This window comes from Eimeria tenella, genomic scaffold (assembly GCF_000499545.2).
Source record: "Eimeria tenella Houghton genomic scaffold, Eth_scaff5, whole genome shotgun sequence".
Lineage (NCBI taxonomy): Eukaryota > Apicomplexa > Conoidasida > Eucoccidiorida > Eimeriidae > Eimeria > Eimeria tenella.
The window spans coordinates 600,285-616,670 of record NW_013543395.1 but is presented as its reverse complement, the minus strand read 5'-3'; the positions used below and the strand labels follow the sequence as shown (position 1 = coordinate 616,670).

The following is a 16,386-nucleotide window of genomic DNA, read 5'->3' as shown; positions in this document are numbered from 1 at the left end:
TTAGGGCTCATGGAGCGCGGCTGCGGCGAGCGTGAGAGCCTTTATGTCTTTAAGCTCGTTGGGGTAGAGCATCCAGGCAAAAGAACAGAAGTGCTGCTGCTGCCCCGGACTTTGCTGTTGCTGCTGCTGTTGCTGCTGCTGCTGCTCACGCTGCTGCTCCTCAGGCTGGAAAGTGTTTCCTAGCGAGCTTCCTCCCTGAGTAGCCTGGGGCCCACAGGGGGCCCCCGAAATGTCCCCCGCGCTGTCTGGCTCCTGGGGCCTGCCATTTGGGTGTTGGAGGGGCCCCTTGTTGAGCTGCTCTAGGAGTCCTTGCGGGCTCCTGGGCGTCTCGATTGTGCTGCAGCTGTCTGCTGCTGTGCTGCTGCTCTCTGCTGCTGCACTGCTGCTGTCTGCTGCTGCGCCGCTGCTGTGCACTGGAGAGTCCCCCAACTGTGCCGAGGGCAGAATGCCCAGGGCCTCCAGGGCCCTGAGCTCGCTCCTCGTGAGCAGTGGGGGCCCTGCGAGGGGTTCTGGGGAGGCCTCTGGGGTCCCTGCGGAGGACCCTGAGGAACCCTCCTGCAGGTTCTGCTGCAGAGGGCATCCCTGGCCGCTAGGGGGCCTCCCTGCTGCTGCCAAGAAGCCCTCGAGAGCCCCTTGGGACACGTAAGAGAAGTAGTAGGCTGTCACTGCCACAATTCGTTTTTGGTCGGTTGTTAGAGATTTTCCAAAGAAGCGCAGAGGCCAGAAGTGGCTGCAAAGAGCCTCCATGCTGAGACGCATCTGGGGGGCCAGAAAAGAGAATGAAAATAAAAATAAATCAAAAAGGTAAAGACAAAGACACCCCACACGCGCAGTAGAGCTGGAGCCAACAGAGGCAGACCTGGAGAGTCAAGAGAAAAGACCCAGGAGGCATCTGGAAGGCGCAGACTTCCTAGAGACAGAAAATGAGATTAAAAGATAAAAGAAAAAGGCAGAATAGATACGAAAGTAAAAGGAAAAGGCAGAAAAAAGGCAAAAAGTGGCGAATGAGAGCAAGAAATATTAGGATGGGAGGAGGCCAAGTCCAGGATGCAGCGTGCAGTGAAAGAATAAACGGACTGAGAAACAACTGCAGCTAGCCTCCTCGTCTGCTGCTCATCCACACAACTGCGTAGCTAGCCAGCTAGCCTGCCTTCAAAGCTAGCTGTCCAGTTTCCCATCTTTTTATCCATTTATCCATCTATTTATCTATCTATCCATCTATCTATCTATTTTGCTAGCTAGCTAGCTAGCTAGCTAGCTAGCTAGCTGCCTATATAGCTGCTTATATAGCTAGCTATAAAGCTAGCTACATTGCTAGTTATATGTGGGAGAGCACAGCAGCGCTTCTGAGAACTTGCCTTTGCTTGCCAGCCCTCCATGTACCTGAGCGCGGGGGAGGCCTCACTGTCGCAGAGCCCCGAGAGCAGCGCAGCTTCATCTTGAACTCCAAAGCGCAGCAGCAGCTGCTGCAGTCTTGTGTCCCACGCCTTCTTGAGCCTGCCCACTTCCCCGCCGAACTCCAGCAGCCGTTCAGGGCACCACGAGATCAGGTCTAGGTCGAGCTCCAGTTCGGGGGGACCTTGGCGGTGGGCCCCCTCGAAGTACCCTGAAGGGGCCTCCCCGCCGCTGCAGCAGGTGCCCTCAGAACAGACTGCGGCGCCGGTGCTGCGGGGGGCCGAACTTGCTGCGAAGCAAGGCAGCGGGAGGGCCCCCTGGTGCAGCTGCTGCAGCAGCTCGAGGAGGTCACTTTGGCTGTCAATTCCTCGCCGCCTCAAGTGCCACAGGGGGAGCTGCGAGAGGGGGCGAGCTGAGCTGTCTGCTGCTTCGGGCTTTTGCAAACCCCACAAATCTTCTTTTGCTGCTTTCCTTGTCTCTTCTGCTTCTGCAATGCTGCGCTTTTGAGTCTTCTTGCTTCCTGAGAAAACAGCAAAATTGAGGCCACACAGAAGAGGCGGCATTTGGGGCTCCGGCCTCTCTTGCTGTTTGCTGCTGCGGTGTTGCTTCTGGGGCCTCGTAGCTGCAAGGGAAGCTGCTATGCTGCAGCAGCAGCTAGTGCAGCAGCGCCGGCGGACATACCTCTCTCCAGCTGCTGCTGCAGCTCCTTCGCTTGCTGCCGAACTGCCCAGTGGCAGGTCGGCCACAGGGGGCTTACTTTCAGCTCGAAGGGCAGCGGCAGCCGCCTCAGCAGCAGCAAAGGGCCCCCTGGGGCCCCGTTTTGCTGCTGCTGCTGCTGCAGAAGGAATGAAGAAGCAGAAGCTGCGCTGCTGAACGCCAAAGTGGCCCGGCCTGAGCAGCAACAGAACTTCGCAGCACTATCGAAACTGGCCGAACTAGCCTAGGCTTTGCAGACACCAAAGCAGATACTAAGGGCCAATAAGCTGAGAAAGAGGCAAATGAGGCAGGTTGCCTTCTCGAGGCCTGAAGCGATAGGAATTTGGCTACACTGCTATCTTGCTAGATGCCTACTGGCCACAAGTAGCTAGCTAGCTGCACAGCCAGCTAGCTCGCTAGACAGATAGCTAGCCAGACAGCCGGCTTACTAGAATGCTAAATAGCTAGTCAGCTAGCTAGCTAGACAGCTAGCTGGCTAGCGAGATTGATTGCTGGCCGGAAAGCTGGCCGTTTGCTTGGCTGCACATGCAGCAGCCTGGCTAGCTAGCCATGCAGTAAGCAGCAGCTGGTAGCAACTGCTGCCATAGAAGTGCTCAGGGAGCTCTGGGAGGCTTTCTCGTTTGTGCGAGAGTGGTGGGATGGCTTTCAGCTTACTGAGTTTGCTGCTACTGCTGCTGCTGCTGCTGCTGCAAATGATGTCCTTTGGCAGTGCTGCCTCTCTCTCTTGTGACGGAGCAATGTGTGATGCTGCTCGTCGCACGATTTCCCATATGGCTGCCTGCGGGGCGACTCGCTGCTGCTGGGGCTGACGCTGCTGCTGCTGCAGCTGCTGCTGCAGCTGCTGGAGCTGCTGGTTGTTCAGCTGCAGCAGCAGGTGCCGTCTGTGCTTCCAGTGGTGCTGCAGCAGCAGCTTGACGCCGAAAGCGTCCATGGCGCCGTCAGCCAGGGCTGAGATCGAGTACAAAGTCGATCCCAGGGGCCTTTGGCCTGGGGCAGAAAGGCCTAACAGAGGCAAGTGCAGCTGCACCCCCAGGGCCCGCCACAGCTGCTGCACCCTCGCGCCCGAATTGCTGCTGGCCGGCAGTTTCGCCAGCAGCTGCAGCAGCAGCAGACGAAGACACAGCCCTGTCAGGGGGCGCTGAAGGACGGCAGCAGAACAGACACAGAAAACGCAGCAAAAATCTGACAACCAAAAAAAGGTCCAGCTAGCTGAAGCGAGCAGCAAGGCAGCAGCGCTACACTCAAAAACATGTAGACTCAGCTAGCCAGCGAGCTGCAGCAAGAGGCTCAGGCTGCTGCGCAGCAGCAGCGAGGCAGCCGCAGCAGAGGCTTTGCATGCAAATGGTACTAAGAGGATAAGAGAAGCAGCAAAGAAAGCATTGAAACGCCCCATGTAGCAGCAATCCGCTGCCTCACATCGAGCACGACGAAATTCCTAGGCCTCCTCTTCGAGGGCTTTTTAGCTGCATAAGCAGCAGCAACAAGAGGCCTGCAGCAGTCCAGGCGCGGCCTCAGCTGCGGGCGCAGCTGCAGCGCCTTTTCCTGCTGGCTTGCTACTGCTGCACTGGCCAGGCGTGTCAGTTGCTGCAGCAGCTCCTCCCCACTCCTCTCACCACTTTTGCTGCTGCTGCTGCTACTGCTGCTGTTGTTGCTGCTGCTGTAGGGGCCCTTGAAAGGGCTGAATGAGAGACAGCGCAGCAGGAAATCCTCAGTCTGCAGCTCCTGCAGCCAAGGGGCTTCTTGCCAGTCCTCCCAAACAGCTCCGTGGGGGGTGAGGGATAAGAGGGCCAGAGGCTCCTCTGTGGCAGCAGCAGAAGGGACACAGCAGCAGTCCGTGCCAATGCCTCTGTCAAACATCGGAGACAGCAATTCATTTCTACTGCTGCTGCTGCTGGAGAGCGTCCCAATGTACACTGCGTGCTGCAGCTGGCTGCTGCCTGGAAGCAGAGTCAGCTGCTGCAGCGGCGGAGAAGGGGGATGAGGCGGCGGCAGCAGAAGCAGAAGTTGCTTGTTAAGAGCCTCAAGGAGTGCCTGTCAACAAATACAAAATAAAACTTTCGTGTTTAACTGTGAATGTATGCAGCAGGAGCAATAGAAGCAGCCCTATTGGCAGCCCCCGCAGAAGAGGCACCAGCAGCAGCAGCAACAGTAGCAGCAGCAAAACTTCTACTGCGCGCCAAAGCAGCAGCAGCACTAACGCCAGCGCCCAGTGCAGCAGCAGAATGAAACGAAGCAGCATGACCAGCTACCAAGGCAACAAGACTAATTGCACGGGCCTTGCCAGGACAAGCGTTCACACAGCAGCGGCAGCTGCAGCAGTTGCAGCAGCAACTAAAGCAGCAAGGGGGCACGCGGCGGCAGCAGCAGCAGCAACGGTTACTGCCTGTAAGCGCTGTCTACCTGGAGGTCCTCCGCAGGCCTTGGCAGGTGTACGTACACTGCAGAGCGATCGGGACCCCACAGCTGAGGAGGAAGCAGCACTGTGGGACGGCCGAAGACAGCGGGGCTGACTGCAGCCTCCCCAGTAGAAGCTAAAACGTACTCCAGAGCAACTGCAGCAAGAGTTGCAGCAGCAGCAGCAGCACATATGAACTGCATAGGGGCAACAAGAAGCATGCCGGAATCATAACTCGTCGCAGGCAAGACCATCGCAATGAAGAGGGAAAGAAGTCCCTAGAGTATGCAGCAGCAGCAGCAGCAGACAGTGGGCCGCAAACACAGCAGCCTTATCGGCAGAAAAATCAGCACGAGGACAAACAAACGCAGCAGCTGCAAAGCAACGGCAGCAGCAGCAGCAGCAGAAGCACCAGCATAAGCGGCAGCAGCAGCAGAACCAAAGCCTTGCCTCCTAGCTCCACCTCAGTACATGCAGCCAGAGGATCCTTCAAAGCAAGCCCGAGGTCGCAGCTAAGGGAACAGTAGAGGAGAGGATAGGGAAGCGAAGCAGAAGCTTCAGCAGCAGAGTGCAGCACAGCACAGCAAGGCCGAGAATGCTGCTGCGCGTTGGGGCTGCTAACAGGGATTCGGAGGCAGCTTCCAGCAGCAGTAGCGGCAGCAGTAGCAGCTGGCGCTGCTGTTGCCGCTGCTCCTCCTCCTGCCGCTGGAAGCGCTCCGGCTATCGATCTGCCTGCAAGGCATCCGGTCTCACTCGAGCTGCTGCTGCACTTGCTGCTGCGGGCGCTGCAGCTGCCACTGCAAATAACACGAGGAAAATCCACAAAAGTGATAGTGGAAAGTAAAGGGTTCATGGGGGGCACGCCGCCTGCAGCAACACAGGCAGCCCGTAGAGATGGAGCCACAAAGCACACTTACCTGCTGCTGCTACTGGCGCTATTGCTGTTGCTGCTGCTGCTGCTGCTGGGGAGGGGGAGGCTCTGCGTGCGTATGCAGGCCCTGCAGTTTTTCGCTGAGATATGCAGGGCAGTAAGAATGCTGCGGGGTAATCCGTCTTGACTGCTGCCGGGGGGCGGGGGGCCCCCACCCACTAGTAGAGGGGGCAGAGCCACTTCCATGTGCAAACAGTAAATTCGGCTCTCTCCCTTGTAGGGAAGCAAAGCCTCGGGCCGATACTCAAAGCCCACACAGACTGTTTTGACCCTCACAGGGCAGAACAGCCGCGGATCCGGGCTGCCTACGGAGAGCCGCAGCAGCAGCAGCAGCAGCAACAGTGACGGCTTAGACAGACTCTTATGCACAGCTACCACAATAGCAGCAGCAGAAGCAGTGGGGGATGAATCTGCAGCATTGTAGAGAGCCGCTGCAGCAGCAGCGACCCAGAGTAGCAGCAGCGGAAGGGCCAGGGAGAATGCAAAGAGAGCTGTACTGCCAGAGAAAAGCAGCAAACACACAGAAGGTCCACTGGTCACCTTGGGGCGGGCGGAGAGCCACTGCCGCCAGGCAGGGCCTCGGCGGGGGCAAGATGAGGGCAAGTCTGTCGTAGAGGCAGCCCAAAATGCTGCAGGAGACAAAGCTTTTAGTTCTGCTGCGGAGATTGACTGCAGCAAACTCTGCCTGTCTGTGGTCTGGGCTGGCCAGGAAGTGGGGTTCGAGGAAGCAGCGCAGGCTGCTGCGCAGCAGCACCTGCTTCCCCGTCTTCGGGGCGTCCACTGCAGCAGCAGCAAGATCTGCCAGGGCCAAAGCCCCCTCGCTGCTCGCCTTGCCCCTTTTCCAGTCCTCTGTGTAGTAACAAACTGGCAAGTGGCAGAAGCGCAAGTGGCTCTTCGCAATGATGCCTAACTGACACTGCCTCTGCACCTTCAGCAGGTACCGGGCCAGAGCCTGCGTCTCCGCCCCTCCGGCTGCTGCTGCTGCTGCTGCTGTTGTTGCTGCAGTGGGGCTCTGCGGCCTTGCGTGTTTTGCCCTTTTAATATCCAAGGCCTGCTGTTGCTTCCTAGGAGGCTCCAGGGAGCGGGGAGTCGAATATCCTCCAAGGCTTTGTTCCTGCTGCTCGGCATTTGCTATTTCTGCTTCTTCTTGTGCTTCTACTACTGCTTCTGCTGCTGCTGTTGCTGCTGTCGCTGCTGCTGCTGCTGCTCTTTCTGCTGCTTCAGCCGTTGGTGCTGCAACTGTTTCCGTCTGGAATATTTCAAGTTGAAGCCCATCATCAGCTCCTCTTGGCCTCTGGTCTGCTGTCGTGCGCAGTGCAGCTGTGTGCTTCTCTCCCTGTCGCTCATCAGTCTCAATCGTATAAGGCACCTGTGGGTCCATTGTTGCTGTTGACGTTGCTGCTGCAGTTGGTGTTGTTGCTGGTGAAGCTATTGTTGTTCCTTCTGCTGCTACTGCTGTCGAAGCAGTTTCGTGCCTCCCGTCTATTTTTCCCTCTTTCTCTGCTGCTGTTGGAGAATCTGCTGGCCATGGCTCGTCCTCAGTGTCGCCTTCTGCTTCACTGCCACTGCAGGAGCTGCTGCTGCTGCTGTCGGTGCTGCTGCTGCTGCTGCAGCTGAGGGCCTCCTTACCAACACATTCTGGGGTTGGCTCGTGCACAGCTGCAGGGGCCGGAGCTGCACCCTTAATCCAATTTTCCAAAAGTGGCTGCACTAACAAGGGCTCCCATATCACCCAATATTTGTCGCCGTCTAGGTCTCCCCCTGACAGCATGTTGGGCAGGTCGCGGTAGCTGTAGTGGCAGCCTGGTCCACCCCCCCTGCAGCAGCAGCAGCAACAACAGCAACAGCCGCAGCAGCCGCCTTCCCAAACCCATCAGCAATGCATTCCAGTGCAGAGCAGGACAAACGAAAAGTGAGGCGGGCGCACATCAGCAACAGCAGCAGCAGCTGCAAATGCAGCAGCAGCAACCGGCGCAAGGGCAGCTGTACCAGCACCTGCTAGTGTCGCAGCAGCAACATGCAACAGCAGCGCAGGCGGAACCCGCCCGCGCCTGTGCATGCAGCTCACCGCTTGACCGCCGGGTGCCGCACATTGAGGGGAGGCCAAACCCCATCAGCGGCAGCCAAGTTGGGGCCCAGAGGGGGGCAGGGAAAGACAAGAAGGTCCCGCAGGGCCAGCGCGCTGGGATCGGGATCGTCTGCAGTCGGCGCCCGCTCCAAAGGGGCCCTCAGCGGCGAGTCCGCAGGTAGCTCCTCGGGGCCCACCTGGACACACCGCAGACGGCCCCACAGACGCATTCACACGCATGCAAACGCATGCAAATGAATAAAATGCATGCAAGCGCATGCAAATGCATGCATACGCATGCACATGCATGCACCCGCGTCCAAAAGCGGGTGAATGCGTGCAAAAGCGTGTCCACGCATGCTAAAGCGTGTACATGCGTGAAAATGCACGCAGCTAAACGTTATTCAAGTTCCCAAGCCGTCCATGACGGCCTTGAGTACAAGAAGCAAGCCTAATGAAGCAAGTTTCTGCATGCACGGAGGGTGCCGTGCTGCAGCACAAACACTGAACAGCAGCTGTGGAGGCTAGTGATAAGGGTTTGTGAAGCAGGGTTTGTGGTTTAGGGTTTGAGTTACAGCGTAACAAAGCTGAATGTCTCCCGGGTGCATGCAAGGGGACTTAACAATGGCGACGACCCCTGAGAGCACTTCCGATTTGGGGCTTTGGTAAGGCGCTGCAGCACCGCAGGGCACTGGCAGGGCCACCCTGTGCGTGCGGGGGTGTTGTGTCGAGTCGCTGCTGCAGCAGTGGTTGCTGTTGCACCAGGATTTGCTGCTGCAGGCATCGCTGCTGCAGCACGCGCTGCTGTAGCAGTGCTCAGGCCCCTCTGAGCTGGTCCCGCAGAGCTCCCAAGGAGCCTGGCTTGACCTCGTGAGGTGTACGTACACCTCAGGCAGCCCTGCACAGCAGCGGCGCGCACTTGACCCCCATCGCCAGCCATGATCATAAAGAAGTGTTTGGGTTGGGTCGGCTACACCGAAGAGGTAGGCTCCTTTCTGCGTCAGCAGCAGCAGCAAACGGCGGCAGCAAACAGCATCAGATCGGCAGTGCAGCAGCAGAAGCTGAAGTGGGGAGTAGCGACCCAGTAGTCAATGCAGCAACAGCTGCGGCTGGGCTGCAGGTCATGGGGAGTTGCATGCATGCGGTGCCAAAAGAACACTACTGCTGGCGCTAGTATTGCCGCTGCTGCTGCAGGTGCTGCTGTTGCTGCTATGCTTTGGTCACCTCGACAAATATGCGGGCTTTCTGCTGCATCAGAAAGAGGCAGTGGGTCTCTGCTGCTTGCAAGACGCTCCTAAGAAAAGGCTCCCGCAGGGTGAAGCCGCAGTTCTGCAGCAGCTTCAGCACAGCCCGAACAGCGGGGCCTTTGATGTCTTGGTCGGTTTCGGCGCACTGCAGCAGAGCCAGCGCCGACGTCCCTGACAGCAGCAGAAGCAGCAGCAGCAGGGGCGGCAGCGGCAGCAGCCACAGCCAGTCAGAGAATGGTGCCATAAATTTTACAGAGACAGGATCAAAAGGCGATCAGGCAGATGAATGCAGGATGCCTACAGAGGGCCGCGCGGCTGATGGCCCATGCAATGCTGCAGCAGTACATCTGCTACAGCAGCAGCAGCAGCAGCTGCCGCTGCTGCTGCTGCAAAGAGACGGGGGCCTGCTGCTCTCACTTTGTCTCTCCGAGCCCCTCAAGAGGTCCAGCGCGCGCTGCTGCAGCGCCGCAAAAGCGCTGTATGGAACCCCGCGAGAGTCGAGCAGCAAAATGACCTGAGAGTAAAGGGAGCAGAAAAAGGCGGAGGGCGTGAGCAGCAGCAGCAATGCAGGACAGCAGCAGCAGCAGGACACAGACAGCAGTCAGCATGAAGCAAGGAAAAAAAGAATCTTGAAGCATATAAAGACGAAGTACATGTACACAAACACCCACAAAGGCATAGTTGCATGCATGTGCCCACGCCCTTGTATTTTCAAGTCTGCGGCCATGTATTAAGAAGCAAGCACAAATCTCGAAAGAAGCTGCTGGCACACAAGAAGCAAAATGTGGGGAAAGGAAGCAGCAAAAGAGCCCCCCTTAGCGCTTCCCTGCTAGGGGCTGGGGTGTACGGACACCTCTACTTACCTGGTGGTTCAGAAAAGCCGCTAGTCGCCTTGAGTGGTCGTTTACCTCCAAATCCTGCAAGACACATGCAAGTTTGCATGCATTTTAGAAAGCCAATATAGGTGCAAAGCGTTACAGTGGATCTGCCTGCGGCTGGTAGTGCCTGCGGGCGCTGCAGCAGCGGCACCGGCCGCATGCAGTTGCTACACTGCTGCGGCTGCTGCTGCTGCTGCTGCTGCTGCTGCAGACTGGCAGCGCGGGGCCCTGTGGGGACCTGCAAATGCGCGGCTGCAGCAAACTTGGCCATGGACGCGTGGGCCATTATGTCTTGGCCCCTCTCCAGCAGCCCCGGGGGAAAGGTCGGGTGCAGCACGAGCATCCCCTTGAGGCCTCCCAGGCGCATTTGCACGGCGCTGCACCGCCTCAGCTGGGGGAAAGCGTCGCCCAGGCGCCTCCAAAGCCGCGCAGACATGTAGCCGCAGCCCTCTGCAGTAGCAGCAGCAGCAGCAGCAACGGAAGCAGCCGTTTTGGGAGAGCTGCAGCAGAGCTGTTAGCAAAGATCAGACACAGGTGAAAGCCTAGGTCGGGAAAAGGGGAATACAGAGCCTATGAAAGAGAGTCAAGGAGCATCAAGGGCAAAAGCACAGCAGCAAAGTGGCACTGTAAAGCTCCGGCGAGAGGCAGCAACTGGGGCCCTGGGGGCCCCGGAGGCCCCGGAGGCCCTCCTGCCAAGCCGAAGCAAGAGGTGGAGACCACTGCCCCAATGCAACTGGAGCAGCAGGTTAGCCCCTGAGTTGCTGCAGCACCCCGGAGCAGCTGGCAGGCACGGTGGCTGCTGCTGCCATGTCTGACCTGTGAAGCAGAAAGTCTGGCCGCTCTTGGGTTTGAACTGCTGCGGCTGACTTCTTTGGAGCACAGAGTCGGAGGTGATGTCTGGGCCAAGGTGTATAGACAGCGTAGGTATGCGCAATGTCGGTGTGGTGCTGCTGACACAAATGCCGAACTGGCGGCTAAAGAGTCCCGGGGGAGAAGCAGAGGCAACCCCCAGCTGCTGCAGCACCTGCTGACGGCTTAGGGGCCCTGCATGCGCAAGACTTCGCCCTAAACCTTAACCCTAAACCCTTAACCCTAGCACGACGCTCCAAACCCCAAAAGCCAGGCCCTGCACCCTTAAGCTAACAACTCTAAAGATGTCTTCTAAAAATGTTTCCTCATGTGCCACAGCAGGAGCACATGGTTCAGCAGTAGTGTAGCCACCAGTGCGCTAAAGTTTAGCACGTGCGACTGTTACCGCAGAGTGTTTGGCCGAGGGTTTAGGGTTTAGGGTTTAGGGCTTGGGGGGACCTTGAGTGTTGACTGCCCAGTAGCTGCCTTTGCGGAGCTGGTTCATAGAAAAGCCCAGAACAGCAAATTGCAAATGGCCAGCGCTGAGGCCTGCAGAAATTCGGGCAGTGAGGGACTTGGAGAGAAAGCGGTCTGAGACCCCGGGGTGTTTCTGGAGAAAAGGAGAGAACAAAAACGAAAAGAAGCCCTGTAAAGGCCATATAAAGAGAATAAAAGAGCCCTCAATAAGAACCATAAAGGTGCAAAAGAGGCACTGGAATTGCCCCATAAATGCAGCAAGAAAGCCCAGATTTGAAAAGTAGTCCAAGATAGCTGAAGACGGCCAAGAAGGGCAACAGAAAAGGCGAAAGTAGCAGCAAATGCAAACAAGAGAAAGCAGCAAGGAAGCCAAAAGAAGAACATTTATCATCGAATACAACTACTTTTAATATCATTTTTTTATTCAGGCTGTCCAGAAACTGCACCAGACACCTCAATCTTACAAATATCCAACTTTTGCACATTTTAAGAAAAGTAGACAAACTCAAGTGAACACATGGAAAGACTTCGCACGCCAAAGAAAGGAGGATAAACACACAGTTGAAGCCATCAGTAGCTGCAGCGCGAAGCGCATAAAAAGGAGCAAAAGCAATTAAGAAGAAGCATGAAGGATCAACAAAAAGAAGAACAAGGAGATTTTAAGGGTCTTATGTAAAGGCAGCAGGAGCGGCAGCAGCTGCAGCATGCAGCCAGGCCACTCGCCTTGTCTCGCAGGTAAAGCCGCGCTCCAGTCTCCTCAGCCAAAGAGACTCTGGCGAAGGCAGCAGCAGTAGCAGCAGCAGCAGGAGCAAAGCAGCGGGTGAGCCGGCTTGACTTTTCAGTGAATAGGCCCAGGCAAACCACCCGCAAAGGCGTCAGCTGCAGATGCAGGATCTCTATGGTCTCACTGCTGCAGCCATTACAAGGCGGCAGCAGCATTTGCCTACATGCAGTACATGCGACACTCACAAGCAGCACTGGATACAGCTGCTGCTGCTGCTGCTGCAGCTGTGCCTGCTTCCCTGCTCCCCAGGCCACTCCGGCCTTCAAGCCCTACTTACTGTTCATTCCGCAGAAATTCGCAAAGCCGCTGAGCTGGAGATACACCCCAAATAGGTGAATACCCCACAGCTGCTTCTACAGCCAAAGCTCTCAGCCCTTCGCGGACCTTCTGGGCGTCTTCTGCAGGATCAGCCAAAACCATACAAAGTGGCCGGGGGGCCCCCAAAGGGGGCCCCCGAGTCACAGGCACTGCCAGGGGGGCATCTGGGGGCCAACTAAGGGGGCTGCAGCACGAACCGGGCAGCCCGGAAGAGTGCTCTTGAGGACTCCAAACCGGAAGGTAGCCGCAGGGGCCCTCTTGGGGCCCTTGGGGCCCCCCAGGCACACTAGGCGCCCCATAAGATGCAGCTTCAAATAGGCAGGGGGCTGGCAAGATGCCCTTGGAGAGGAGCTGCTGCAGCTCTGCCCACAAAGGCCAACCAGCAGAACTCACAGAGGCGGCTGAGCCACTTCCTAGCTGCTGCTGCTCCTGCAGCGGGGCTGCAGAGGGGGCTGTTGATGGCTCTTTGCCGCACTGTTGCAGGGCCTCTGGCGGTGTTGCTGCTGCTGCTGCTGCTGCATTTGCTGCACGTGGCGCAGCAGGCGCTCCTGCTCCCGCGGCGGCGCACTCCGGTTGCCCAATCCAGCTCGATCTTCCAGGATTCACTGCTGCAGCAGCAGCTGCCACTGCTGCTGCACGTGCTGCAGCAGCAGCAGCAGCAGGACAGTGGGCGCAGAGCGGGTTTCTTTCACCGACAGGCTGAGCAAGCCAGTGCTTGCTGACTTCCTGCACTAGGGGAAGGCTTCGCAGCAAAGAAGGATTCCTATGCAGCACTGCTTCGGAAATGAGTCTTAGCTGTGCTGCGCTGCCTGGAGGCTCTGCGGTCACAAAAACCCTGGGAGCCCCCTTTTGGGGGTTTCCTGGGGGCCCCTGGAGGGGCCCTTGAGGCACTGTTGTGGCCAGGAGGCCCTGTCTTCGAAGCTCTTCCAGCCAGCCTCCTGCTGCTTGGCATTTTGCTGCTGCGCTACACTGGCCAGTAGGGTCTTCAACAGAAGCTGCAGCAGCAGCAGCAGCCGGGAGCTGCAGCAGCAAGTCGGGACAGTCCGTCAGCCGCTGCAGCAGCGGACAGTAGACCACCAGGCTACCGCGGGGCCCCGGAGCTCCTGCGCCGAATCGAAAGCAGCGGAATGGCGGCAGCAACTCCTCGTCTCCAGCCAGCAACAAGGCTGCTGCAGCTTCTGCTGATGCGGCTGCTGCTGCTGCTCTAGCTGAAGCTTCTGCTGCCGCCGGAGCTGCTTCTTCCTTTCCGTGTTTATTTAAGTGGGAACCAGAAGACGTCTTTGCATCTTGTGGGTTCTCAGAGGGGTTCCAAATGGGGACTTCAGAATGGTCCTCAGGGGGGCCCCCAGCAGGTTCCCAAAGGGGGCCCCCAGAGGGGCCCCCGCAACGATTGTCGCCTTGGCTAGCTGCTTGCATCTCCATAACGGTGACGCGGGGTGGGTGCTGCGGGCAAAGCAGCAAGAAGCATCCTTTGTCGTTGCTGCTGCTGTTCTTGTCTCTGCTGCTTTTGCTGCTGCTGCTGCTGCTGCTTTGGGAGCCGTCCGCCTCCTGCGTCTCAACGGCACTAGCGGCAGCAGCGGCAGGAGCAGCAGCAGCAGCAGCAAGGAGATGCACTCTGCCCGCTAGGGCCCTGAAAGGAAACTCCAGCATCACGGCGAAGTGCTTTGCTCCCCATGCAATGCGCAGCTGCTGTTCTCCCAGCCGCCACTCAAGCAAAGCATGAGCTGCGCTCGCTCCAGTTGCTTCAATTGCTGCTGCTGTTGCTGCTGTTGCTGCTGTTGCTGCTGCTGCTGCTGTTGCTGCTTTTGCTGCTCCAGCTGCTCTCGCTGCTGTTGCTGCAGCAGCTGCTGCCTCGAAAGCCACTGACCCGCAGCTGCTGCAGCGCCTCCAGGCACACCCTGCAGTGAGGGGGCCCCCCTCCATCAGCAGCAGGGGCCCCCTCCTAAAAAAGGCACTGGCTGTCTCTAGAGTACAGGGGAGGCCCCCAAACACTGGGGGCCCCCCCCCAAGTGCTGCTTGAGTTGATTGTATGTCTTTATACCATACAATGCCACTGCCATTGTGGAGTTGCGAACAAGCCTTTATGCTCTTGAGGGGGCCTCCTAAGGGGCCCCCGAAGGAGGTTCCCAAGAGGCCCCCCAATGCAGCCTTTACTGGGGCCTCCAAGGGGGCCTTCAAGGTGGCTCCCAAGGGAGCCCCCGAGGTGCCCCCCAAGGAGGCTTCCAAGGGAGCTTTCAAGGGGGGCCCCACGGGGGCCCCCAAGGGAGGTTTCAAGGGGACCCCCAAGGGGGCCCCCGAAGGGGCCCCAGCAAGCCCCTCTGGCAGCAGTCCTGGGGGGGACCCCGTCATTGGGGGAGCCCCCGTCAAATGGGGCGGACGGGGTGACCCCGAGTTAAGCCATAAAGTGCGTATGGGGCCAAAGCGGGAGAAGAAGGCTCTGACCTCTGCAGCGGCTGCTGCAGTGTGCAAGCAGCTTACCAGTAGTGGGGGGGGCAAGTAGCAGCAGCAGCACCTGCTGCTGCTGCTGCTGATGCTGCTGCACCTTCTGCTGCTGCCACAGCAGCAAGTCGTGGCCCCCAGAGACTCCAATGACGCCCCCTCTTCACTTTTGCACAGCGCAGGCAAGGCGGGGCTTGAAGCAGGGAGAAAGTGGAAGTCCACTGCTGCTCCTGCTGGTGCTGCTGCTGTTGCAGCATTTGACTCAACTGCTTGTGATGCGAAAGCTGATACTGCTGTTGTTGTTGCTGCTGCTGTTGCAGTTGTGTTTGTTGTATCTGTCTTCGTACCCGCAGCTGCAGCTGCTTTTGCTGCTGCAGCTGAATTCGCCGCTGCTTTGATTGTATCAATCTCAGCATCTGCAGCAGCAGCAGCAGCTGCTGCTGCTGCTGAGTCACTACTAATGAAGCTGACTCCTCCGTTTTCCATTTTGGACGAATTTATCAGGGGAGGGTCTGTTCCATTATGGAGAGCGTCTACCTGCTGCTGCTGTTGCTGCTGCTTTTGCTGCAGTTGCTTTTCGTTTACTTGTCGCTGGTCCTATCGCTCCTGCTCTTTCTGTTCTTGCTGCTGCATCTCTCTGGTTTGGTGCTCCCGCTGCAGCTGCCCCTGTAGTTGCTGCAGTTGTTGCTGTTGCAGCTGTGGTCGTTGGAGCTGTGGCCGTTGCGACTACTGCCGTCCCGGCTGCAGCAGCAGCTGCTGCTGCTGCACCCGCTCGGCAATTTGGGATGAGCTGCCGCAGCTGCTGCAGCACTGTGCAAGAAGCAGCAGCGAGGGCCCTCCTGGGCAGAGGCCCCTGAGGGCCCCTCAGCAGCCAAGGGGGGCCCCTTGGCCCCCTGAAGCCCCAGCTGCTGCAGAGGGGCTCCCTTGGGCAAGAGTCCCGGGGCTGCAGCAGCAGCAGAAGAGCTTTAAGGAGATATAGGGGCCCCCCGAGAAGCCCAGCAGCAGCGGGGTGCCCCCTTAATGGAGAGGCAGCAGCTTAGGGGACCTCTAGAGATTCAAATGGCACCTTTTTTCGGGGCAATCCCAGAAATAAACTCATTTCAAGTGGAAGTTCCACTGCCGACGCGCGCCTTGGGGGAGGGACCAGATTGGGAGACGGCCCACGAACTTTGTTAATTTATTTTCTTTTTTATTTCTTATTTTCTTTTTTTCTTTTATTAATTTAAAATATTTCAATCAAAACTGGACCCCAAACTAACAGCCACACCCCGAGACGCTCAGCGACCGCCGCAGCAGGAAGAGCGAAGACACCTGGGCCCACGGGGCCCTTGGGGGCCCAGGGGCCCCCAGGGGCCCCCAACGGTCCCCTCAGGGGCCCCTAGAGGCCCCCAGAGGCCCCTCTTTGCTGCTCTTCAGAGGCTCCTTAGGGCCCCAGATTGATTTTACTGCGGCGTGATAGTGAGTTATATTGTTTAGCGTCTGTTTGGGCATTTTTGTTTGGCTTTTGTTTGTCTAAAGGCGAGTGCGAATATGGAGTGATTACTGTGGCTCGTGTATCCCATTGAGATCTACACGCGGGGTAATTGAAATGTTCCGCGTTATTAATTTAATAATTATAAATAATATCAAGGAGAAAACGCGAAAAGGAAACGAGGCGATGCAGCTTTACTGCCAGGACGGCAGGTGTATCGACAGCTGCTGCTGAGCCGCTCCAGGCCATTGCTGCTAGCACAAATTAATGGGAGTAAATGGGGGACATTATTTCAAATAGATCATACTTTTGGGATAAATCTGATCATTTTGAATGAATCCCTTATTTACTTTTATTTTTTGAATCCCCTTCCCCAGGAGTTCGTCACCCAACTTCTCCCTGGGGGGCCCCGCCGCC

General features: G+C 57.7%; 3 protein-coding genes across 3 annotated transcripts; all 3 read right to left on the bottom strand.

The window, feature by feature from the left end:
- Positions 1 to 8,290, bottom strand: ETH_00011275 (uncharacterized protein; the record flags this gene model as incomplete). Its single annotated transcript, XM_013377370.1, has 11 exons — positions 1 to 859; positions 1,384 to 1,915; positions 2,077 to 2,286; positions 2,767 to 3,250; positions 3,529 to 4,143; positions 4,513 to 4,785; positions 4,920 to 5,304; positions 5,425 to 5,743; positions 5,979 to 7,255; positions 7,507 to 7,703; positions 8,189 to 8,290. 11 exons carry the CDS (start codon positions 8,288 to 8,290, stop codon positions 1 to 3), a joined length of 5,253 nt encoding a protein of 1,750 aa, XP_013232824.1.
- Positions 8,291 to 9,608: 1,318 nt separating this feature from the next.
- ETH_00011270 (RNA dependent RNA polymerase domain-containing protein, putative) lies at positions 9,609 to 11,896 on the bottom strand (the record flags this gene model as incomplete). Its single annotated transcript, XM_013377369.1, has 3 exons — positions 9,609 to 10,081; positions 10,448 to 10,675; positions 11,677 to 11,896. 3 exons carry the CDS (start codon positions 11,894 to 11,896, stop codon positions 9,609 to 9,611), a joined length of 921 nt encoding a protein of 306 aa, XP_013232823.1.
- A 118-nt stretch (positions 11,897 to 12,014) lies between these two features.
- On the bottom strand, positions 12,015 to 14,984 carry ETH_00011265 (uncharacterized protein; the record flags this gene model as incomplete). The annotated part of the gene is made up of 1 exon (XM_013377368.1): positions 12,015 to 14,984. One exon carries the CDS (start codon positions 14,982 to 14,984, stop codon positions 12,015 to 12,017), a length of 2,970 nt encoding a protein of 989 aa, XP_013232822.1.
- Between the last annotated feature and the right edge of the window lie 1,402 nt (positions 14,985 to 16,386).